Source organism: Alosa alosa, chromosome 18, assembly GCF_017589495.1.
Source record: "Alosa alosa isolate M-15738 ecotype Scorff River chromosome 18, AALO_Geno_1.1, whole genome shotgun sequence".
Lineage (NCBI taxonomy): Eukaryota > Metazoa > Chordata > Actinopteri > Clupeiformes > Clupeidae > Alosa > Alosa alosa.
Genome location: NC_063206.1, coordinates 25,840,381 through 25,861,867, shown reverse-complemented (window position 1 = coordinate 25,861,867; position 21,487 = coordinate 25,840,381). Strand labels below are relative to the sequence as shown.

The 21,487-nt window shown below is 41.9% G+C and overlaps 2 protein-coding genes across 2 annotated transcripts in view; both read right to left on the bottom strand.

Annotated features, from left to right (window-relative positions):
• Nucleotides 1-349: 349 nt before the first annotated feature.
• pdlim1 (PDZ and LIM domain 1 (elfin)) lies at nucleotides 350-8,685 on the bottom strand. Its single transcript, XM_048270417.1, has 7 exons — nucleotides 8,489-8,685; nucleotides 7,629-7,780; nucleotides 6,622-6,706; nucleotides 4,455-4,639; nucleotides 3,835-3,977; nucleotides 3,138-3,255; nucleotides 350-1,113 (listed from the first exon to the last, which is right to left on the bottom strand). The coding sequence occupies exons 1-7, from the start codon at nucleotides 8,579-8,581 to the stop codon at nucleotides 927-929; spliced, it is 963 nt and encodes a 320-aa protein (XP_048126374.1). The 5' UTR covers nucleotides 8,582-8,685; the 3' UTR covers nucleotides 350-926.
• A 502-nt stretch (nucleotides 8,686-9,187) lies between these two features.
• Nucleotides 9,188-21,487, bottom strand: part of LOC125312011 (sorbin and SH3 domain-containing protein 1) — a 60,595-nt gene continuing 48,295 nt past the window's right edge. The window contains exons 19-27 of the mRNA XM_048270458.1: nucleotides 21,042-21,088; nucleotides 20,605-20,719; nucleotides 19,892-20,017; nucleotides 19,330-19,524; nucleotides 18,455-19,018; nucleotides 17,179-17,277; nucleotides 16,198-16,382; nucleotides 14,438-14,544; nucleotides 9,188-13,764 (exon numbers count right to left, since the gene is read on the bottom strand). Coding sequence (XP_048126415.1) covers nucleotides 13,697-13,764; nucleotides 14,438-14,544; nucleotides 16,198-16,382; nucleotides 17,179-17,277; nucleotides 18,455-19,018; nucleotides 19,330-19,524; nucleotides 19,892-20,017; nucleotides 20,605-20,719; nucleotides 21,042-21,088 — 1,506 coding nt within the window. The 3' untranslated portion in view covers nucleotides 9,188-13,696. The remainder of the gene's footprint in view (nucleotides 13,765-14,437; nucleotides 14,545-16,197; nucleotides 16,383-17,178; nucleotides 17,278-18,454; nucleotides 19,019-19,329; nucleotides 19,525-19,891; nucleotides 20,018-20,604; nucleotides 20,720-21,041; nucleotides 21,089-21,487) is intronic.

Sequence of the window (21,487 nt, the reverse complement as noted above, 5' to 3'; positions counted from 1 at the left end):
TTGAAAACTAACCAAAATTATCTTTTTGAGAATATATTGCTGATCATTGCAAGTCTGATTACAAGACTGATACAATCCCTTCAATTGCATATATACATTTAACAGTATTAAATAGAAAGAGTAAATAATTTCCATACACCATGAAACTGTACACTACTCATTTGAGAAATAAAGGTTTCAACCATCATAGGACATCTGTCCAGGGCTGCATGTTCTGTAAGCGTGATTGAACATGTACTATTGTTAAAGCAATCTGTTATTTTTAACACTCCTGTTTAATTGTCACAGTGGTTGTTTAACATCATTTTTAGGGAGACAGTCCAGTAGTTAGTAACAGCAAAGACCAACATCAAGTAAAAACATATTCAATTTTATTTACTTATTCAGTTACAGGTATTGCAAAATTTGTTTTTGGATCTGAACACCGTGGGAGGTTCATAGAAACATCAAAGGAAGGGATACAGTCTTGATGGTGGTTTAATATCCAAGACATACACAATGCTTCAGTGTTTTTACATCATGGACATATTTACAAATTCATCATATAAAAAAGTATAAACAGATTTACTTTAATTTGAGGCAGTTTTTGGCATATTTGCTTTAAAGGATATTTTGATTAAGCATATATGTGCTATACACATAGTTTGAACCATTTTCTGTCTGTGGCACCTTTCTAAAAGCCATTATTCGAGGGCTTTTATACTTAAACATTTTCCAGAAGTATATGTGCAAACGTTTTGCATACTAAATGGCAGCATTAATACACAACAAAATCCATTATCCACTTGGTCAATACCATGAGCAGTCGACCACTTCCATCTAATGGAACTCACTACATTTCTGGAATGTTTTCAGGTAACTCTTTTGATATTTCCTCCAGTCTCATATCCAGTTTGGAAATCCGGGCAGGAAGTGATATTGGCATTCTACTTAGGGAAGACTGTGACGACGTCATAGCCCTCGGGTGGCGTGACTCGTTCACGCGCATGCTTCTCGCAGTAGATCTTGTCCTCCACAAAAAAGTGGCCTTTCTGCTTGAGGTTGACATCACAGTCGGTGCACGTGTAGCACTCTGGGTGGCGCAACTTGTCTCGCAGCTTCACTACGATGCCCCTGTGATTGGGAACAAAAAAGGAAGTTTCAGAATCCTCACATCCATCAGTCAACACCTACTTATCCAAAAAAAAAACAGCAAACAAATACGCTTCACAAAGGTGAGTAATTAAATGATTAAAAATGGGTCAAACCACTTGCATTTTTGAGTGGAGGCCAACTCAAACCAAACCAGAACAAAAACACAGTTGCATGCCATTTACACAGGTGGTTAGGGTTAGGGCTGTCGGATTCTAAAACTGCACTACAGAATACGATTCTGTGTTGTATGCTTATCTTAATGGACTTAAACAGTACTTGGGTTTGAATCAACATGCACACACTATTTGCACTAGGGAGTAGCCGTGGCCTACTGGCACTCCGGACCTGTAACCGGAGGGCTGCCGGTTCGAACCCCAACCAGTAGGCACGGCTGAAGTGCCCTTGAGCAAGGCACCTAACCCCTCACTGCTCCCCGAGCGCCGCTGTTGATGCAGGCAGCTCACTGCGCCGGGATTAGTGTGTGCTTCACCTCACTGTGTGTGTGCTGTGTGTGTTTCACTAATTCACGGATTGGGATAAATGCAGAGACCAAATTTCCCTCACGGGATCAAAAGAGTATATATACTTATACTATATATATATATATACTATTTAAAAATCTGACAGGGTAATTATAGTATATATATAGTTTATTTAAGCCATTTTAGATATGTATACAGAGTCATACTTATTATTCCCAAAGCTTCTATGATAACAAATGTTGTCTTTGTTTACACCAAAGAACAGTTAAAATTGGTTACTGTGCATTCCACAGAACTACACTAGACTTAATGTAGATCAGAAGTAAACTAAAACTAAACTCAACATGGGTGTGAATTAGGTCAGCAACTAATCATAGTCAATTAATCTGTCCATTATTCTATTGATTAATCGAGTAATTGTTTATTTGATAAATGGTGGAAAAAAATATCCATGACTGTTTCCTAGAGTCCAAGAACATGTCCTAAAATGCCTTGTTTAGTCCACACGCCAAATACATTTAGTTTACCATCACAGAGGAGCAAGTAAAGCAGACAACATTTTGCTAAAGAGGTGAAGTTGTTCTAAAGAGTTAAGAGTTGTGCTAAAGAGTTCTAAAGTTGTTTCCTTAAAAACAATGACACAACCGATTAACAAATGACCAAAATAGTTGACGATTAATTTAACAGTCGACAACTAATCTATTAAACAACTGATTGCTGCAGCCCTAGTGTGAATTTTATACTGCTAGTTAATTAGTCAGGATTGTGCTGGACTGTACCGTGACCTTGCCATGATGTTCAGAGAACCTGATCCTGGACTTGGATTGGTTACCACAGACTCAACGGTCACCCAATCTGCTCTGGGCTGAGAGTGTCTAAAGGGACATGTCTCTTCTGCCTTAAGGTGCCTCTGAAGTCTTACCACCTCATAAGACAGGGTTAACAGCCCCCCAGGACAGCAGCTGCTGCTGGTAGGGACAATCCAGATCAACCCCTCCCTCCACCAATGGGAGCGTATAGCAACCCGATGTAAGAATGTGCAACAGACACCAGCTGAAAGTTCTCTGATCAGCCACAAGGTGGCGACATGAGCAAATAATGGCAAAAAAAGGAGTACAGTGCTCAAATCTGCACTGTGTTTTTGACGGTGAAAAGGATCATCCAAAAACGTACACTTCTGTGTCATTAAAATGACGTGACAACTTGGAAAACTAAATCTGTATTATGTATCTATTATGTGCTATGGTGAATGGAGAACCTTTTTTAAATTAAGGTTTCACAGTTTGATATCAATGCTTGCAGTGTGTTCCAGTTCATAACTATATAGTGCATATCCATGATGGATGGTGGGAACGAATGACATCTGTTCATCCGTCTTTTGAAGATGACCGCAAAACTTGTTGCCTGATAAAAGCATACCTCAAAAAGCAGCGAAATTGTTGCCCAGTGTTACTTTCAACACTGCATGGTGGGCCAGTTCAAAGTTCACAAGCAGAAGTAAAAAAGGTTTGTGGTACTCACACAATCCCTGAGCCGCATTTGTCACAGATAGGTAGTTTGTCTGCTTTTCCCAGGGAGGCACCCATTTTATTGGTGGGGGGCCTCACGCTCCTGAAGCCTGAGGGTTTGTCGGGGTCGCCTGTTGTGATAAGACATCATCATTAGTCTAAATGGCAGCACTGCGGCTGTGGCAACGCCACTATGAATGACTAATTTGAGCAAGTGACAAAACCAAGGCTGTTGTTTGGCTGAAAGTGTTCAGCTAAAGTCTAGTTGAAAAGGTCTTGCTTTTTAAAAGCTCCTGCAGTGAATTTATATGATCCTGACAAATATATTTCCATGCAAAGAATAATGTGTCAAGTGTAAACAAATACATATATATTATATATATATATATATATATATATATATATATATATATATATATATATATATATATATATATATATATATATATATATATATATATATAAAAAACAGGAATAATTTTGCTGCTGAAGCGGATTTGATGTTGCAACACAAAACAAGCCAAAGCCCCCAGGGTGTGTTAACTGCAAATGTCACAGATCAAACCAAGTCAAAAAAAAAAAGAGATGAGTCATGCCAATATGCCACAGGTTAGAACACAGTGGAATGCTTCTATGGGGCTCTCTGAGATGTATAGTTTTTGAAAGCCAGATCCAAGCCATCACTGAATTCACAGAGCCAAGTTGCACACCTGTTTCAAGGATTTCCTGCAGCACTTTAAAAGATGTAGACTGTCGCGGCGGCTCGTTGGACTCTTGGTTCTCTTGCAGCATTTTGTACACTTCCGAGTCAGCGGGAATCCCAGGTTTCCCAGCAGCCTTAGCGTCATCTGGCCTGCAACAAGGAGGCAAAGAGGTCATCTCAGTTCAGCAGGGGGGGAAGCCTGGCTGACCCAGACATACCAAAAGCGGCAAACTATGCATATCTTGATGAAGGATAAGGATGGTGCTTATACTAATACACAGGCCTTTTTGTCTTTCCCAGGAGCCCCTTGTAGGCCCATGCTAAATGTCAAAAGGAAGAAGTACTGCAGAGGTTCTGAAGTCTGATGTCAACAGCAGACCATTAGCCTAAGCGAAAACCACAAGTCTGTGGCAACATTCGTGTCTATAACGAGCAGCCGAAGTCCATCCCTAAATAGCAGAAGAGTCCATCTAAGAGCAAACAGGATCATGTAACTATCTCTAATAATAAGAGTCATTGCTAGTATTGCAGAGTATACAAATGGGAAAGACCAAAGATCTTCGTATTTTAAAACATTGCCCCCCACCCCCCACACTCATTTCTTATTACAGAAATTAATATTCTTACACATTGGCAGATTCGTTGGCTGCGGCAACAGTCTTGACATCGTCCACAGCACTGTTAAAGTCCTTGATGTTCTCTGAGGAGTACAGGCCGGCTGGGTTGTTGTACTGACTGGTGACCACCTTGGGTCCACCTGGGGAGAATGGCATGGCACTCCTGTTGTGGGCAGAGCCTATGTGTTTCACCTCCTGAGAAAAGATTGGGCAAAAAGATGACTGAGTTTCAGAGTGTCAGCCCTTTCACACAGGAATGTATTTCTAACGTATCCATAATGTAAAAACTGGACAGAATTTGCATTCAGAATGAATTTGTCCTAGTCTGGGTGCCAGCCGAACTTAGCCACGCTCACAACATTTTAAGTCGGGAAGTTCGGTCTGTACTTGATCCGTTGTGGAGCAGCTATGCTTGAACCAGAGCTGTTTGGACCAATGAAATTCTCAGGGAGGGCTTTACGGATGATGGGCAGATGAGCAACAGTGCCTCATCTATCACGTCACCTGAGCACGCTTAAAGGTTGATTTTGTTTGCAACAAAAACATTGTGGCTAAAAGCTAGACAGATGTCTTCTAAGACCCCATATGGAAAAATGCATAGTATTTCCATGCGGTTTGGCCTTTCATTTACATAAAAACGGTAATTACTGAATTATTACTCAAAACTTCATCAAGGGAAAACGGCATGCTTGCATTGTGACATGTTGTTCCCCTCTTCGCTTAAAATCTCTGGTTGGCTACCTGTTTGCTTGAGGGGTTTGCGACACCCTTCCCCAGCTGTATATAGCATGTTTGTATCATCAGTGCGAATGGAATTATTTTTTTAAACAAAGAAGGGGTAATATCCGTTTTTCCAAATAGCCTACCCTGCTACATATGTAATTGTCTTAGATTTCACCATCGGGTGTTGTAAAATATATTTACAGCGCAATAGATAAGAGAATGAATATCCTTCTCTTTTCTGTATGTGCTAAAACACAGTCTGACACGTTAGCCAAGCATTACATAATTCACTGGAAATGGGTTAGACCAGTTAGCCTATAGCTAGCCTATGGTTATTGGAAAATAAGCTTATTTCCTAAATAGTTGGCATGTTCCTTTAACAATAAGGTATTGTGTGTCCTGCAAACGGGTACTATGGCTCTGGTAAAATGTGAACTACTGGATCAGACCCATAGAGGAACAGAAACAGAGCCACTGTTGACACAACAGGTAGCAGGGACAGACACAACACCACTAAAGCCCTCCACCTACACTAGATGCTGGTAGGTGCTTTATATTCAGCTTTCTAACTAAAGGGACTGATAGACAAAATACAAGCTGTTGTGCACCGCTGATGTTCCAGAGGCTCTAACTTGTCTTTCAATGAAAAATACACTCACTCACACAGACACACACGCAATAAAGGTAGATCTACACAGGCACCTGAGGACAAGACAACTGCACCATTATGAAATCACATGATGGGGAATGACTCTGCACAGAGCACGCATGGAGCGTCTGCCCACTCTACAGCACCAACACCAAGACAGCCACAAAAGTAGAGGTGCAGAAGAAGAAGTGCACGAGAGTTAGCATTTGTACGCAATCATTGACCATTTGTCAGCATTACATGCCACTAACTGTGTAGTGCAAGAGACATAATCATATCTTTAGTGTGAGACGCAGCCCAGCTATGCTGAAACCGCTGATTCACAGCTTATTCCACAGCATTATCTTACGCCCTCTAGTCTAGTCTAGCAGAAAAGCAAAGGTCCCCTTCTATCCTCCCCCCCCCTTTCTCCCTTCCAACCTCTGGCCGTTACTCTATCCCTCTCTCACGCCCTCATACACACAGTCCCTCCCATTGCGTCTGTAATTGAACACACTTCCTGAACACCCTCTCTCCCACAGATGCACTTCTCCCTGCCTTTGACCTCCCTCTTCCGTTCTGGCTTGCAGCAGCGGCCTGTTGAGTCATGGCGCGAGATAAACCCTCTAGTCTCCTAGGAGACGTCTTGTTAGGACAAAAACAATGACATCACAGCTGACTACACAACCACAAAACGCTTGCTGAATGTTCACATACAGTCAGAGTTGGAGCACTGCTGTCTGCTAATGGGGGTGACGTTTTTGTGACTCAGTGAGAGTGGGATCATGATTGAGGAAACAGTCCTCTAGACAAAGGAAAAGCATACCTGCGGTTCTGACGCCAGGTTCATCTTGTAAGGGTTGGTCTTGCCTTCATCCGATGCTAGTGGAGACCACATTTTAGATTCTGACCTTCAAAAAAAAAAGGGGGGGGGGCATATTGGTGCTCGTTAACTGTCATTTCACATGGCATTCACAACATCGCACATTCACAACTCGTGCCAAAGCAGTAACACTGTAAAAATCGCTACAAGCACCTCAGGCAGTTTCCACAGCTCCCACGTCAGTAGATTAGGAGTCAAATGTATGTTAATGACAACCAGGTTAGGATTTGCACAGAGCATTCACATTACCCACACAGAGCACTGTTAAAGCACTAAGATAATAGAGATTATGGAAAATGGAGGCAACAAAGAGAATGTCATAAGCCATTGACTGGAGTGGGAGTGCAAACCTCTTCACAACATGTCTACTTCACCACCGACTACCAGTTTTCCACCTTGAGCAAACACCTTGTCTGAGGTGTGTACAACGAAGTCAGGTTACTGGCTTATCCAGGTAACTTCAGGAGTACCACTAATTGCAAAAGAACCTGTAGTACGATCCAGTGATCAGTAGATACCCGATCCAGTGTTCTTTTAGAGATCAGTGATTGCTCCTTAAGTTACCTGGGCAGGCCAGCATCCTCGCTACATAGTAAAGCCCCGTGGTGAGCTGCAAGTCCTGCTGCAGCATTACTACCTTACAATTTTATTTTTTTAAAAGAACAGGAAAATTTGCTTTCTAAAAAGTTGTTCTCCAGCTCTCACTGAAATTTTGTAAAGCCGTCTTACGCTTAGACTTACTTTAACAAGTCCTCACATGAACTTGCACAGGTAAATATACTTTCACATCACATTGATGACAACATTTACTCCTTCTAGTGATAAAGTACAATTGCACACTATTGGGGGAAAAATGAAAAGGGAAAATCCATGACTACACAAGGCTACACATGACTGCACACCAACTCAAGCCTGTACAGGCCATCAAGCGATTAGTAATGCTGCCATACCTATCGACAGAGAGGACCATTTCCTCCACACAGCCTTTAATCTTGTTCTGGGCCTCCAGGTGCGTCATGCCGTCAGTTGCCTCCCCATCGATGGCCAGGATCATGTCTCCGATACAGAGGTTGGCCTGGGCTGCTTTACTCCCAAGGGTAACCTGGTAAATGGTGGTTAATAACCATCATCATTAGCAGCAGCAATAGGTAGCTGTAGCAGCAGTAGTAGCAAGGATATCCAGAACTCCTTTTGCATGCTTAAACAGTTTTATACCAGACTATTCCACTCATCCCATTACGTTGAAGCCTGTGACCCACAATTCCAATCACTTTCAAAACCACAAACGACGTTCGGCTTTTAGAACAAAACATTTCTTCTTTCACTTTCCAAAGAATCAACTTTTGTCTGTCCAAAGACTGACAATTGTGTAGAGTTTAACATTTAGGTCAATGTTTTCCACGTTTTACGAAAACACCCCACCCAGAAGGTGAAATGTGTTACACTGTATCGAAAGGCAGTATTAATCCATATGTTACTGAGGAATGGCACGAAATATTTGATACAAACGCTAGGCTAAATACAGCACGTTACAGGAATGTTAGCGAGATTGTGTCGATTAAGAAAGGGTCGCCTCTTTTGTCCTTCAACATTCACAATAGAAAGTTAGCCTACTTGAAGTATAAGCATCATACATCAAAGTTAAATTGCGGGGAGGATGATATAACGTTGCAAACTGCACAGAGAAAGACTGGTAGGCTATGTGAATAGCCTACGCTACAGGACTTGCAGTTTCACACACAGGCCAAGTTTAACCGGTAGACACTTCGACTCTGCTGCCTGACTTGTTAAAAAAGTAACAAGCACTTACACGTGAGACGGTCAAGGGCTGTTCAAAATCCTTCCCACCGACCAGACGGAACCCCCAAGGCCCAGGACCCTGCATAACAACCCGGAGGGGCATGATTCTAAAACTTTACAGAATATCTGCTGGATTCCAAAAAAGTAGTCCACTTTCTCTCTGGAGCAGTGGATTTCTATAAACTCTACTGAGAAACCAGGAGGTGCTCTAAAAAACACAGTAGGAAGGGGCGGTGCTTCAAGAGAATTTAGCGAATAGTTTGCTCAGAAGTTTGCGCTGATAAGAATGTGGCTCCAATGTTTGTTTAGGGGAGTAACTGTACGTCATCAGATTAGATGCAAACTTACCATTTATGGTAGAGCCAAATCCCAGGATGTGGAATGCGCCACTCCCAAATGTTGGATTCCTGGCAGCGAGCGCCAAGGACCATTCTCCAAGGCAAACCCAAACATGTCCGTTTCAAACTGTGGGTCACATTCTCGACCCGGAGTTTTCTCATTGCTAAATGAAAAGGTCGAGCCCCTGCTGTTAAGAAAGAGACCCTTAGGACCTGGGATATTCACAGATAAAATGTAAAATAGTCCTAAAATAGATGTGCGAAACATGCTTAGACAGTAATATGGCCTGAATGAAATTGAAGAATCAGAAGTGGCAGGCTATTAGACAATGAAGCCTACAGAAATGATAGACCAACTGACAACTGTACAGTACGTAGTTAAATGTAGTTTATTAAATATTGCATAATAATACCGAAAATCACAGCAGTATATTGTTTTTCTTTCAATATTGTAACAGCACTGCAAATAAGCAAACAAAGGAACATCTGCAATGTGTGCATCTCTTCAAAGGTTCACATGATTATAATAATCATGTATAGAAGCACTGATACACAACTCAGTGTTGTCACTCTATCATCTCTATTGTACTTGGTAAATGTCTTCTTCCTTGAAAGCTAAATCCTGGTGATCAAGACAATCAAAGTATCCTTCAAAATCACATGGCCCACTGCAATATTGTGATAATATTGTTGGGAATATAGCTGGAAATGAGGCACAATTGAATAAAACCACATAAGTGACCTAAGGCGGAATAAGTCCATAGACAATGGTAAGCATAATGTTAAATATGCTTCAGACTGTGCTCAACAATTCTCACTCTGTGCTTTGCCAAAAAATAAAACAAATCCTTCTAGGTCCTGTAAATAAACTGGTATATTCATAGAGCTTTACTGTGACTTTGAATCACTTGCATTCTCATCTTTTTTTTTTAAATATAATACATATTTACATTTCATAGGACAAGCTCATGAATTGTTTTACATATCAGTTCATGCTCCAAAATAGGTACTGATCAGTTTGACATACAAGGAGACTGGTTGTAACCCCACATTAATACATTCATACACCAGCCGATGCTTTGTGGAGCCAAAACAAAAGAAAACAAAATATATATGTTATGCCTTGAATTTCAATGCTGTGAAATTAATCGCTGGATGTCTACTGCAATTTTGTAAATTATTCTGTAAAAGTAGTGTCAACACCCCCTGGCATATGACATTATTCTACTGATCTGCGATAAAATTGGGCTTTGACATTTTTGGAGTAAGGTCATTGTTTTCTTGTTGTTTTGAGTCATTCCATAACATTCTGCCAAAGATGTAACATGATTAGTCATCTGAGTCCTGATGATTATGTACTGTACATTGAACTCTGTCAAATACGAAACCTGTGATTAATTATCCTTAAGTGTGTTATAATTGCCATTGTGTTACCTACGCCCTTTGCTGTGACAATTATTGAATGTATTGATGTATGTCTTTATAGACCTTCAAATGGCCGTTCACTTTTTCTGTAGCTAATGCAGCCCAAATACAGGCATTGCATCACTGTCTTAATAAACAATGACATGGCATGCTACACACACATGTATCCAGATGGTTAAGAAAGGTCTGCTTAACTGGTGCACAATAGAAGCACCTTTTACATAAAATGTAAAATGTTTTTCAAGATTTACATTCTCTGTTTTATGCTCTCTGCATTTTATAGCCCAAAATGCTCTTTAAAGCTTGGCAGTTTTAGACTGCTGTAATTTAACCACGTTCGCACTAAAGTCAGTAGAATTAAACTGTTTGTATGTGTGTTTTAAGTAATCATTAAAGTGGACATGAAGAGAAGCAAAAAACAGATAGGAAAAATGCTGTTATTGATGAGAATGCTGTTCAGCTACATTCAACAGACTACAATCAATTATAAAATCATAATGGAACAATGATGCATGGTTAAAGTGATGATGACAAAAAAGAGCCCCAAACTGATCCAAGTACAGGCACAACACTGGATTTTGAGCAGTAATACTAAAAAAATAAACACTCTGACAGTGATCATATCACTGGACGGCCCAATGCAGTCGATCAATGTAAATGTATTAGCAAAAAACACTGATCTGGTAATAGGTAAGTGTTAAACAGCAGTCAAATGGTTAAATAACATCTTAATGTAAGTGTCCACTTGTTTGACAAGTTGTCAGAAAAACATATGGTCAATACAATTACACAGACAGGTTTAGTGTGCTTTGGGTCTTTTGCAAGTCATAACGCTTGTTGCTAATATTTTGACATTGCTGTTTTCACAAGACCCATCTGCCCTTGTTGGACAATTTCTGACCCCGAAGGGGAAGTGTGGTATTTCATATGCACACACAGATTATCTATATCATTTGACAATGTAAACAAGTGATGTCAAACTATCCATATCACTAAACAATGTCAAAACAATTCAGCAAATCCTAATTCTACATGATCCCATCTGTCTCTCTTTGGTGTGGGCAGTACAAGTACAACAGCGTTATGCAAAACAAACAAAGCAAACCAGCCAACAACTGCATGATCATAGAGCATGAAGTGCTGTATAATGAACAGTGTGTAAGTCAAATGATGTCAAGCAATTCTGCACAGCTATCTGTTACTTTGCCAGTTAGTGTCTAAAAATCAGCCCTAATCTCACTCATGTAGATTTACTAGTTAATGGATCTATAAGAGACGTGAACGTGGATGAATAGGAAAGCGCAGTTGTAAGAAGAGCTTTGACTAGTGACAGGTTCCTCACCAAAACAGAAAAAAAAAACTATATATATATATATATATATATATATATATATATATATATATATATATATATATATATATATATAGTGGTTTCACTGCAAGATATCATGGAGAGTTTAAAATGAGGTCAATCAATTACATGATTGTTACAGAGTTTAAGAGACTCTATCAGAGTACCATGAAATTCCAATGTACTATCTAATGTCACAGCAAATTAATGGGTAAAATGACATTTTCACTGTAACTATGTCTAGCTGTCCATCTATTCCTAAAACTTATATGGGCCAAACAGACACAGCAACTGTGTGAGTCCAAAAAGACACAGCAACTGGATCAGGAGCATCAATTTGATGCTAGCAGCTAGCTATTTAAGCATTTTGTAAAATCTCACAAAAGAGCAGAACATGCTGCAGAGACCCTTAGAATAGTCACAACATCAAGTTGTACTTTTAGGTAACACTAGCCGTCCAACTGAGTGGTGTAATAGACTGCTTATTTGACAATTCAATGTGTGAATTATTTGTTTAAAATGCCAGAAATAATATGCCAAACAGTCAGTATTTTTGATTACCCAGACCAAATGGGAGACTGGTGAATAGACTGGTAATTATGATAGAAAATTGAGGCTTTCATTGTATCAGGCACAATGGAACTGGTGTCGTACTGTTTGTATGCCAGATTTATAATACTGACAAAGAACTGATATGAGGATTTTTAGTGACTTCTCTCTGAGGTAATGCTTTTATCTTCATGTTTAGTGTAACCTTTACAACTTCAACCGAAATGGAACATATTTATACTGGGATTGTATACTCCTCTCACACCTTGAAAGAAACCATACCATGACTATTTAAAACTTAGCCGGCCCTGTAAGTTCACATAAGTCAGTACAGTTCAACTTGAGGTCAATGAGTTTTGAAATTCAAAACCATGGAATATAGCCTGTTGGACAAGCATCAAGTATGTGCCATCACATGAAGTGTGATGTCTGCCAGTGAAACTGACCACTCTCCATCGGCTACTGGTTTTCCTTTGGAAATACATTACATCAATTCTCCCAAGTCGCGATGGTGGACTTTCTTAACTCTGATTCAATTGACTTAAATGAGAGTACAGTTAGGTATTGTTGTTGGGACTTGTGATTAAATCAAAGCAGGTATCTTGCAAAGGAAATAAACAACAAAGAAAAACAAGGCTGAATACTCTAAGAGCACTCTGAACTGACTCCAAGGATCCTTTTGCGGTCGTATTGACCACCCCAATCAATGTACCCCTCTACACTGCCCTATAAGCCTCTTACACTCTTTCATGTGCCTAAGACATACTTCAATATCTACTGTTAACATCTCCAGTGATATGGCAAGGCGATAGTGTTGTGCACAGGATTACACTCTGAAGTAGTGAGGGGGATTCAGTAATCACTGAAGCCATGCTATTCCATGTAGCTAATTACAAAATCATGTGATTGAGTCTGGTATGCAACACAGTAAAGGTACTGAAGTGCGCCATGGCTTTCACTCTGGCTGTCACGATTCAAATGTCCCATTTCAACACCTCCCACTTGATTCATTTAGGGTCTATTTTCAGACTTCAAATGCAGGAAAGAGGTTACCCAATCAGCAATCAGAACATCATGAATAATTGGCTTAAATAATTGGTGATAACGCTTGCATGACGATCTGTTGTGACTGATAGATGCTCTGAGAATCAGAAAGAAAACATTACTGCTCATCTGCTAGTGTTAGAACTAGAGTGATTCTTTATCGACACTTAGAATATTCAGTGATGCTTTATTTAGCAGAATAAGCTAAATGAAAGCAAATAAATGTTAGCCTTTGGGGCCAATGTGTGACACGATCCCATTCAATTATGTGTCATGCATTTGAATGTAATAACAGACTCCAGAGTTCGCTTGTTTGACGTGCCTCAACCCTCACTGATCACATACGCAGACAACTATATTCACCTGTCTAGGAAACAATCATCAAGAAAGTAAAACAAAAGAAACGTAAAAGGAAAAAAACTCAAGCGTGTTGGTAATGACATCCCAAACGTAACAGGCATTCATGGTATACTTCTAGAATCACCTCAGGTAGACTATACAATTGTACACTTTACAAATTGACGGCCTTCACGTAATTCCCTGGAAACGTGCCAAACAGTTTTGTCCTCTTGGAGGTACCTGTAACATAGAGAGACAAAAGAGGTATTTTAGGACAAGGGAAACATGACTCATATCTACCAGGAAGTGACGACAATGGCTTGTTTGTGAAAGCCCTATGCACTTAAAACAGTTCTAATAAATGCAATAACTATCTAGACATTTGAGAAGCCACTGTGCATTTATTGTGTATGCATGTCAATACAAAGTAATCTTCACAATAGAATATCATTGTGTAATAAAATGTATATCTTGGGAGAAGTTTGACATCTCTGCTGGACAAAACTGTTAATTAGTATGTCTACAAATATGGGGAAGCGTCACTTTTGCATTTCTTGATCATAAACACACCATAAGGAACCTTGTTTATTTATAAGCTCCCTACACATGAATAGATAAACATTAAGATATTAATCAAAAGGTCTGCAAAGTACCGTAGTCAAAAGGTCAGTCCTTGCATTCCAAGTCAGCATTTCAATACTTTTGCGTGATGACAATTGATACCAAAGCTCTAAAATACCTTCATATAAATTAAGATGTGTTTATGTATGGCTTCCGATATACACACCCTTATACATATCCACTGGACACATGGGCTGTAATTCTATTGTAACTTTATAGGGATGTATGGCCTGGCAGGTATGCTACATATGGGCGTGAATGGGAAATCTATCAAGCGATATGTGACACATACCAACGAACCAGCCGTCATCGCACTTTTCCATGACACTGACAAGGTCTCCCTCCTGGAGCTCCAGCTCATCGTCGTTTTGTGGCACATAGCTATACAGGGCCTGGAAACTGAGGAGAGCGAAAAAGAACAGACTTTTAGGATCTCATCTGCACAGATATGCATGGAGAGTCATGCATATTGTAGTGTTATCTAACATACACTAAAGAGATGCCATTCACAAATCTTAGCCGTACATATGAAAAAATGCCATTCAAATGTCTTATTCTCATCTCTCTCAAAATTATATACCAAAGCGATAGCCTCGGTTTCGAAAGGAGTTAAATCTGACCTTAGCTTTGTTTTGTTTTTTGCACCTTTGTTTCTACAGTTGTTGCAGTTGGAGGAGCTTAAACAAAAGTAACTGTCAATTTGTACTTTGACCAACATCTGTGACTTCCTTCTGTGATCTCAGATGTTTTGATACATGAACAATGTGTTTATGTGTTTTGAGTTATCAATAACAGAGCTGTAATAATGTGTAACACAAATTACAAAAAAGACACACAAAACACGACAAAATCTATGACCATCAACAAATCCGAAACTGGATAGTGTAAGAAATTAATCCTGCCGAATTGTATGAGTGATATCTTTTCTCCGACAAAGATAAAGTTCTGATGTTCTGATGGCAGACGGTTTGGCGCCAGGTGAGGTGTAAAACACCAATGGTCAGAGAATGGGTCTCAGGGGTAAGCCATTGAAAACCATCCCACCAAACGTGTGAGGACACTCAATTATCATATACGTATTATCATAAACGTAAATGTAAATCAGGTTTCTAGGCCTAGTATACTAGTATACTTGCGTACAAAGAATTTGGTGAGGTGAAGCACACAATAACCTGGAGCAGTGAGCTGCCTTGCTACAGCAGCGCTCGGGGAGCAGTGAGGGGTTAGGTGCCTTGCTCAGCTGTTCCTACTGGTCGGGGATCGAACCAGCAACCCTTCGGTTACAAGCCTGAAGCCCTAACCAGTAGGCCACGACTGCCCCGATATACATATACATACATTCATATACATAGTTGAACAAAGGGTTGCCAAGTAAGAGCCAGATCAATTTGCATTGAGACCAGCATATAATGACTTGAGTTGGTAACTTCTGGTAGTTCGCCCAGATGGGACAAAGGAGAGAGAACTCCAGAGAATATGCCGAAGGCAGGCATAGGTTGAACCTTTGTGAACTTTGTGAACCTTTCTACCATTTTGCATTGGAATAAAACCTGACTATTGCATCAATCCAAGAGAAGAGAAAACCTTTCCTATTTTTTCTTACAATAGTAAAAGGTCTTCCCATGATAATCAGAGAAAAAAGCCTGAACCAGGGTTTACAGCAACCAGACATTCATGCTTCAAATCAATAGCACTGTCTGGTTTCAATTAAGGAGTGGTCTACCTCATGCAAACAGAATTCAACTTGAAAGAAAAACAAAGCAAAAAAGACAATGTTCTGGCCAAGTGTATCACTATAAGTATACAGGTATGACTGGCCATGTGTGCAGTGCACATGAATATATCTAAAGTATGTCTGTGTACAGGAATGGATGTGTGGTGCAGGTGTGTGTGTGTGTGTGTGTGTGTGTGTGTGTGTGTGTGTGTGTGTGTGTGTGTGTGTGTTTGTGTGTGTTTGTGTGTGTGTGTGTGTTTGTGTGTGTGGTGCAGGTGTGCTTGTGTGTGTGTGTGTGTGTGTGTGGTGCAGGTGTGCTTGTGTGTGTGTGTTCTTACATTCCGCAGCTGAGGCGTCCAGGTTCAGGACTGCTGCTGTGAGACTGCGGTTGCTGGGAAATGATGAGAGAGTGTTTACTGGGGTGAGGCGGCAGCCTGTGCCTAGAGTCAAGGGGCCGAGACAGTGTGCTGCAGTATCTCACAGAGGTCTCGGCTATATTCATGATCTCATTACACACGGCCTCCTAGTGGTCAGGAGGACCAGGTGCACCACCAAACCCCCAACCAGGAACCCAGCAGCCGCCAGTCAGTCAGAGGGCACGGGTTGGAGGTTCGTTGAGGAGGAGGAGGAGGAAGAGGAGGACAGGGGCAGTTTCAGGAGTTAGAAAAGTATGGTGTTGCAGATAAGTGGATAAGAAGATATAGAGGAAGAGGATGATGAAGAGGAGGAGGAAGAGGAAGAGGAGAAGGATCCATGTGAGTAAAAAAGTGGGGAAATGGGAATCCGTTAGCACCAGGAGGAACGGCAGGAGGAGGAAGACCAGGAGAGATTGGCGGACGGAGTCCCGTGGGGTAAGCATGGCAGAGGCAGAGACACCAGAATGAGACCATGTACATCCAGACAGAGAGAACGATTAGTTTTGGAAATCACTGGAGGAAGACATGCACACTGAGAAGGGGCACACACAACAGAGATTATAACGTTACCATGCACATTAAAGGAGTCACAGGATTAGTCGTAAGATAAAGAACAGAGTGGAAGTTACATGAATGAGAGTAGTGGGTTAACAGGAGCGCATCTGAGTGTGAGATCATGAACAGTCCTTTTATCTTTAACATAAGCCTTGTTTTCGTCATGTTCATATGCATCATATCCATCTTTAAAACTTAAAATGGTAAAATGTTTAATAATTAACAGCATAGTTTTGTGCAATTCCTTTCAAATCCCCCAAATGATCTCCCCAGACAGACAAAGGTCTCTTTGGTCTTGACTTTAGTGAATGCTTTTCAGCTGTGGAAGGTTAGGGTGGAATGTTTTACCGTGAAGGAGTTTGCGTTCATGTTGCTGTCCTGGATGTCGAACAGCATGACTGGACTCCTGGAGGATCGGCCGTGGTAGTCACCCTCATTTCTCAGAGGCTGAGGAGGAAGAGGGGGGGCACAGAGTCAGGGACTGGGGGCGATAAACAGTCATGTGGATGAGGTGGAAACATTCCCGTTAGGATGCAGAAAATACAGGGTAAATGTGATGTTAGTAGCGGCAACTTCAACCCTCCGTTCAGTTACTGTAATTAAACACAAGGGTGCTTGAGGAGAGCTCTAGATCTGAACAGAATATTTTTAGTGCATGAAAATGATCAGGAATAAAGATATTACACAGATATTCCAACATATTGCAATAATGTGGATGTACGATCTACAGTCATGTGATGCTATTTAAACCATATTCTTATAAATGCCTATACATGTTGTCGTGTTTACTTGCATTTTCATAAAATACTAAAGTCTGAACTTCAATACAAAGTCACAGGACTTAGCACCCATTAGTGCTAGACTTCCTCACCCAAGGAATACAAGTGCTCTTTTGTCTCTTTACTGGGACCATCCCGGCATAGAAATGTTGTAAGTCCAAAGGTCACTCCAAACGGACTGGGTCTTATATAATTGAACAGCTGCACTTAAAATCACGGAGAAACTTTATTCACACCATGCAAGTTCACTCCTCTTGTTAGGAACAAGCAATAAAACATTCCTTCTCACAAACAAGACACCTTCAGGGTACTTTGAAAAAATGGTGCAAGTTAATTGTAGGCACACGTAAGTCTGCAAAAATTCATGATTTGAAACACATTCCACCAAAGAACAGTAAATTAGCAGGCATTTTTCCTCCTGACTGTTTTGCAAAAGCAAAGGCAAATCTTGCTTGGAAAACCAGTTTCGCAAAATGTCTCGTCACTTAATCATTTCCATCTGTAGTCGTACACTGTCACTTTGTGACATTTTGAGTGCATTTGGATGATTGCCTTTGCTTTTGCATTGTGGTATCTGACACCTCCTGTTTCCCAAGTGAAAGCACGGCTATCAATCACAGCGCATATCTGCTCACAACGTTCACACACAAAGTCTCTCATTCCATGTCAAACACCGCCACTGTGGGGGGAGGAGTGCGGGTGCAGACCTACAAGGAGGAGAAATCGCTGTGGCTTCAAACCCAGCCCAGCCCGACCTCCCAAGCTCAACCAAACCCAACCTTACAGCAGTGACCGTGAGATGCTGCAGCCACACACTGCGACACACACCATGCAGCAGCAGGTACCTCTGCGTGGCTATTGGCCCAGCTGCCCAGGGCCTCGCGCGGGGCGGATCGGCCGCCCTCGGGGCCCTCCCGGTCCTGGAGCTCCCTGTCCAGGGGGCTCACGCCGGTCAGCCAGCCCTCCAGGCCAGCTCCCCCGCACGGGCTCAGGCTCCGAGAGAGGCGTGGGGAGGGCGGGGAGAGCAGGAAGTCCTCGCCCTGGGGCGGGGTGAAGGTGAGGAACGGGGTGGCCGAGCTGGGCCGCGGCGGGTAGAGAGGGGGCTGGGGCGAGTTGGACGGCGAGCCCATGGGGGAGATGCAGTAGGGGCTCCCGGTGATGAGTGGCACGGGGGGTATCGGGGGGGGCAGGGGGCTGGCGGAGTGCGGCGGGGGCAGGTACTCGCCCCAGCGGTAGGAGGCGGAGGGCAGGGGGGGCAGAGGAGGCGTGGGGGCGGACGGGGGGCTGGCTGCCGCCCCCATGGTCAGGGAGATCCACTCGTTGGAGATGGACTTGACCTCGGGGGATACGGAGCGCGCTGGAGAGCGCGGCAGAGGGAGCGGGGCCGTGGTCAGCCGGTTACGGGTCGGCTAACCGGAGCAAACCAGAACCACCCAGAGAGAGAGGGAGAAAAAGAGAGATGGAGAGAGGGAGAGAGTTTTGGAAAGTGGAGAAGAGAAACAAATATGGAGTAAGAGACGGATGTAAGGAAAGGACAGATGAAAAACAAGTATCTATGAAAACAATGCTTCTAGGAAAAACTGAATAAAATAACATAACAAGATGAAAGACAGGTAATGAGAAGGACGGACATCAAACTCCAACATCCCTCAAGGACTCCTGGGCTGTTCCTGTGGAGAAATGTGTGTGTGTGTGTGTGTGTGTGTGTGTGTGTGTGTACCTGGGGGGAAGCGTTGGTGCTGCGGTGAGGAGAGTGGCTGATGGGAGGGTCGGGGTAATCCACTCCGTTCTTGACACGCGGCCGTTTGTGCACCTCCACGTAGGTGACGGGGAAGATGCCCTGTCGGTTGGAGCCAGCGATTTTGCCCTCGTACCAGTTCTCATCCACCCGGCGGATCAGGATGATGCGCTCCCCCTGCAGGGCACCACAGGAACAGCACGGAACATTTCTTTAGCACACACACCAGCCACCAGCTGCTGACCATCAGGGTGATTACAGAAAATAGCAATTAGGAAACAGAACTCAAGCAAGAGTTACTATTTAAACTATCTGTGGTGGGATTAATTTGGACAAGTGAGTTTCAATTTGAAGAGCATTTAGGCCTATAAAAGTTTGCACAGTGTACAGTTACAGAGAACACCAGAACACCTAAAAACTGAGAAGCGTAATCTATTTTCAGACAAATGTTTTATAACTTAAAGAACTTGCTGATTGGTCTGTTCACTGAAACATGTAAAGACTATGTGACATTTCATTGTGAAGTTCACTCGGTCATCCTTGCCTTTCTGAAGGACATCTCTACGGGAGTGTCCCCATTGAAATTGAAGCGAGCCATAGCCTCTCCATACTCCAGCACCTGAACAGGAGCACTCTTCTTGGGCTGGGCTTTCTCTGTGGGAGGGAGGAGCTGAGGAGAGGAGCAGAGAGCCGAGGAGGAGAGGAGAGGAGAAGAGGAGGAGGAGGAGATTAGAAGAGGAGAGGAGAACAAAGGAGAGGAGGAGGAGAGGAGAACGGAGGAGAGGAGAAGGAGGAGGAGAGGAGAACAGAGAGGAGAGGAGGAGATATATTGAAGAAGGAAGAGGGAAGATAGGTTGGCAGATTCACAAACCAGACACACACATTCTCATGTGAGATGTTCCCATACTCGTCTATATAGTGAGAATCTTCTCCATTTCCCCAACATTCTATCTCTACAGCCCAGCTTTTTCACTCCGGATAACTACAGGAAGGAATGTTCATTTTCAGTAGGAAGAGGAGCTGCCAATGTGTATTTACTGATAAGTCTTTTTCACATCATGTCACCCACTGCGCCCTGTTGTGTGATGTGTCTGTCTGTATATTCTGATAAACTGTGGGTGACCAAGCGAAACTTTTACTCCTATCTGAATGGAGAGAGGGAGAGAGAGTGACAGAGATAAAGAGAAAGAGAGGGCAGTGGAGAGGGAGAGAGAGTGACAGAGAGAGAGAGGGAGAGAGAGAGAGTGGTTGTTTTACCTCAACGTAGCTCCTGGGAAAGATGCCAACTCGACCATGGTGCTCTCCCTCATACCAATTCTGATCCACCTGTCGGTAGATGTACACAATGTCGCCTTTCTGAAACGGGAGCTCCCTGTGGCCAGGAGAGAAAGAGAGAGTGAGTTACAATAAAGCCTTAAACAAAGGAATGCATGTTTTAATATCATAACCAAACATTAAAGGAATTTCATTTGAGTGTGAGTACATAGCAGTCCAATATAAACTGATAGTGTGCTATCATAGGAAAAACAGTTACTGATGAAAAGTTATCAGTGATAAAAAAAAAATGCTGTAATATAATACTATTATCTGATTTGATTATTCATTACTGTAATATAATTGAATACAACGCAAATTAATATAATGCTATTTGCTACAAAGTTAGGCTACTATTATATTTTCAACTTTGGACTTACTTTAGTGTTTCAGCTCTGAAGTCAAACTTGGCCAAGGCGGGAGTTCTCTGCAGAGAGTCAGAAGGACCAGTTTGAGAATCAAAAGAGACATGGTATACGTTCATGGTTCTGTGGTCAACCAGCACAAACATTTGTACAGACTGAATCTTAAATCTTCTACAAGACCATTTTCTTCAGATGGCTTGAAGTAGGCTTGAGGGATCAGATAAGATAACTCCAGTAAATCCATTCAAAACCGGTTCATGTTAATCTTCTGAATTAAAGGCTGCTAATGTATTGCATTCTAAGTCTCTGTAATCATCCCTGATTGATGATTCAGATGAATTGATGAAGCAGATCAATCTGCTTCTTTTAAGAATATTTTTGGAAAGAAAAATATCAACAGAGAAGACAACTTCCAGATAAAAGAGGAATTAAAGCTATATACTCCCTGTTAGATTACAGAC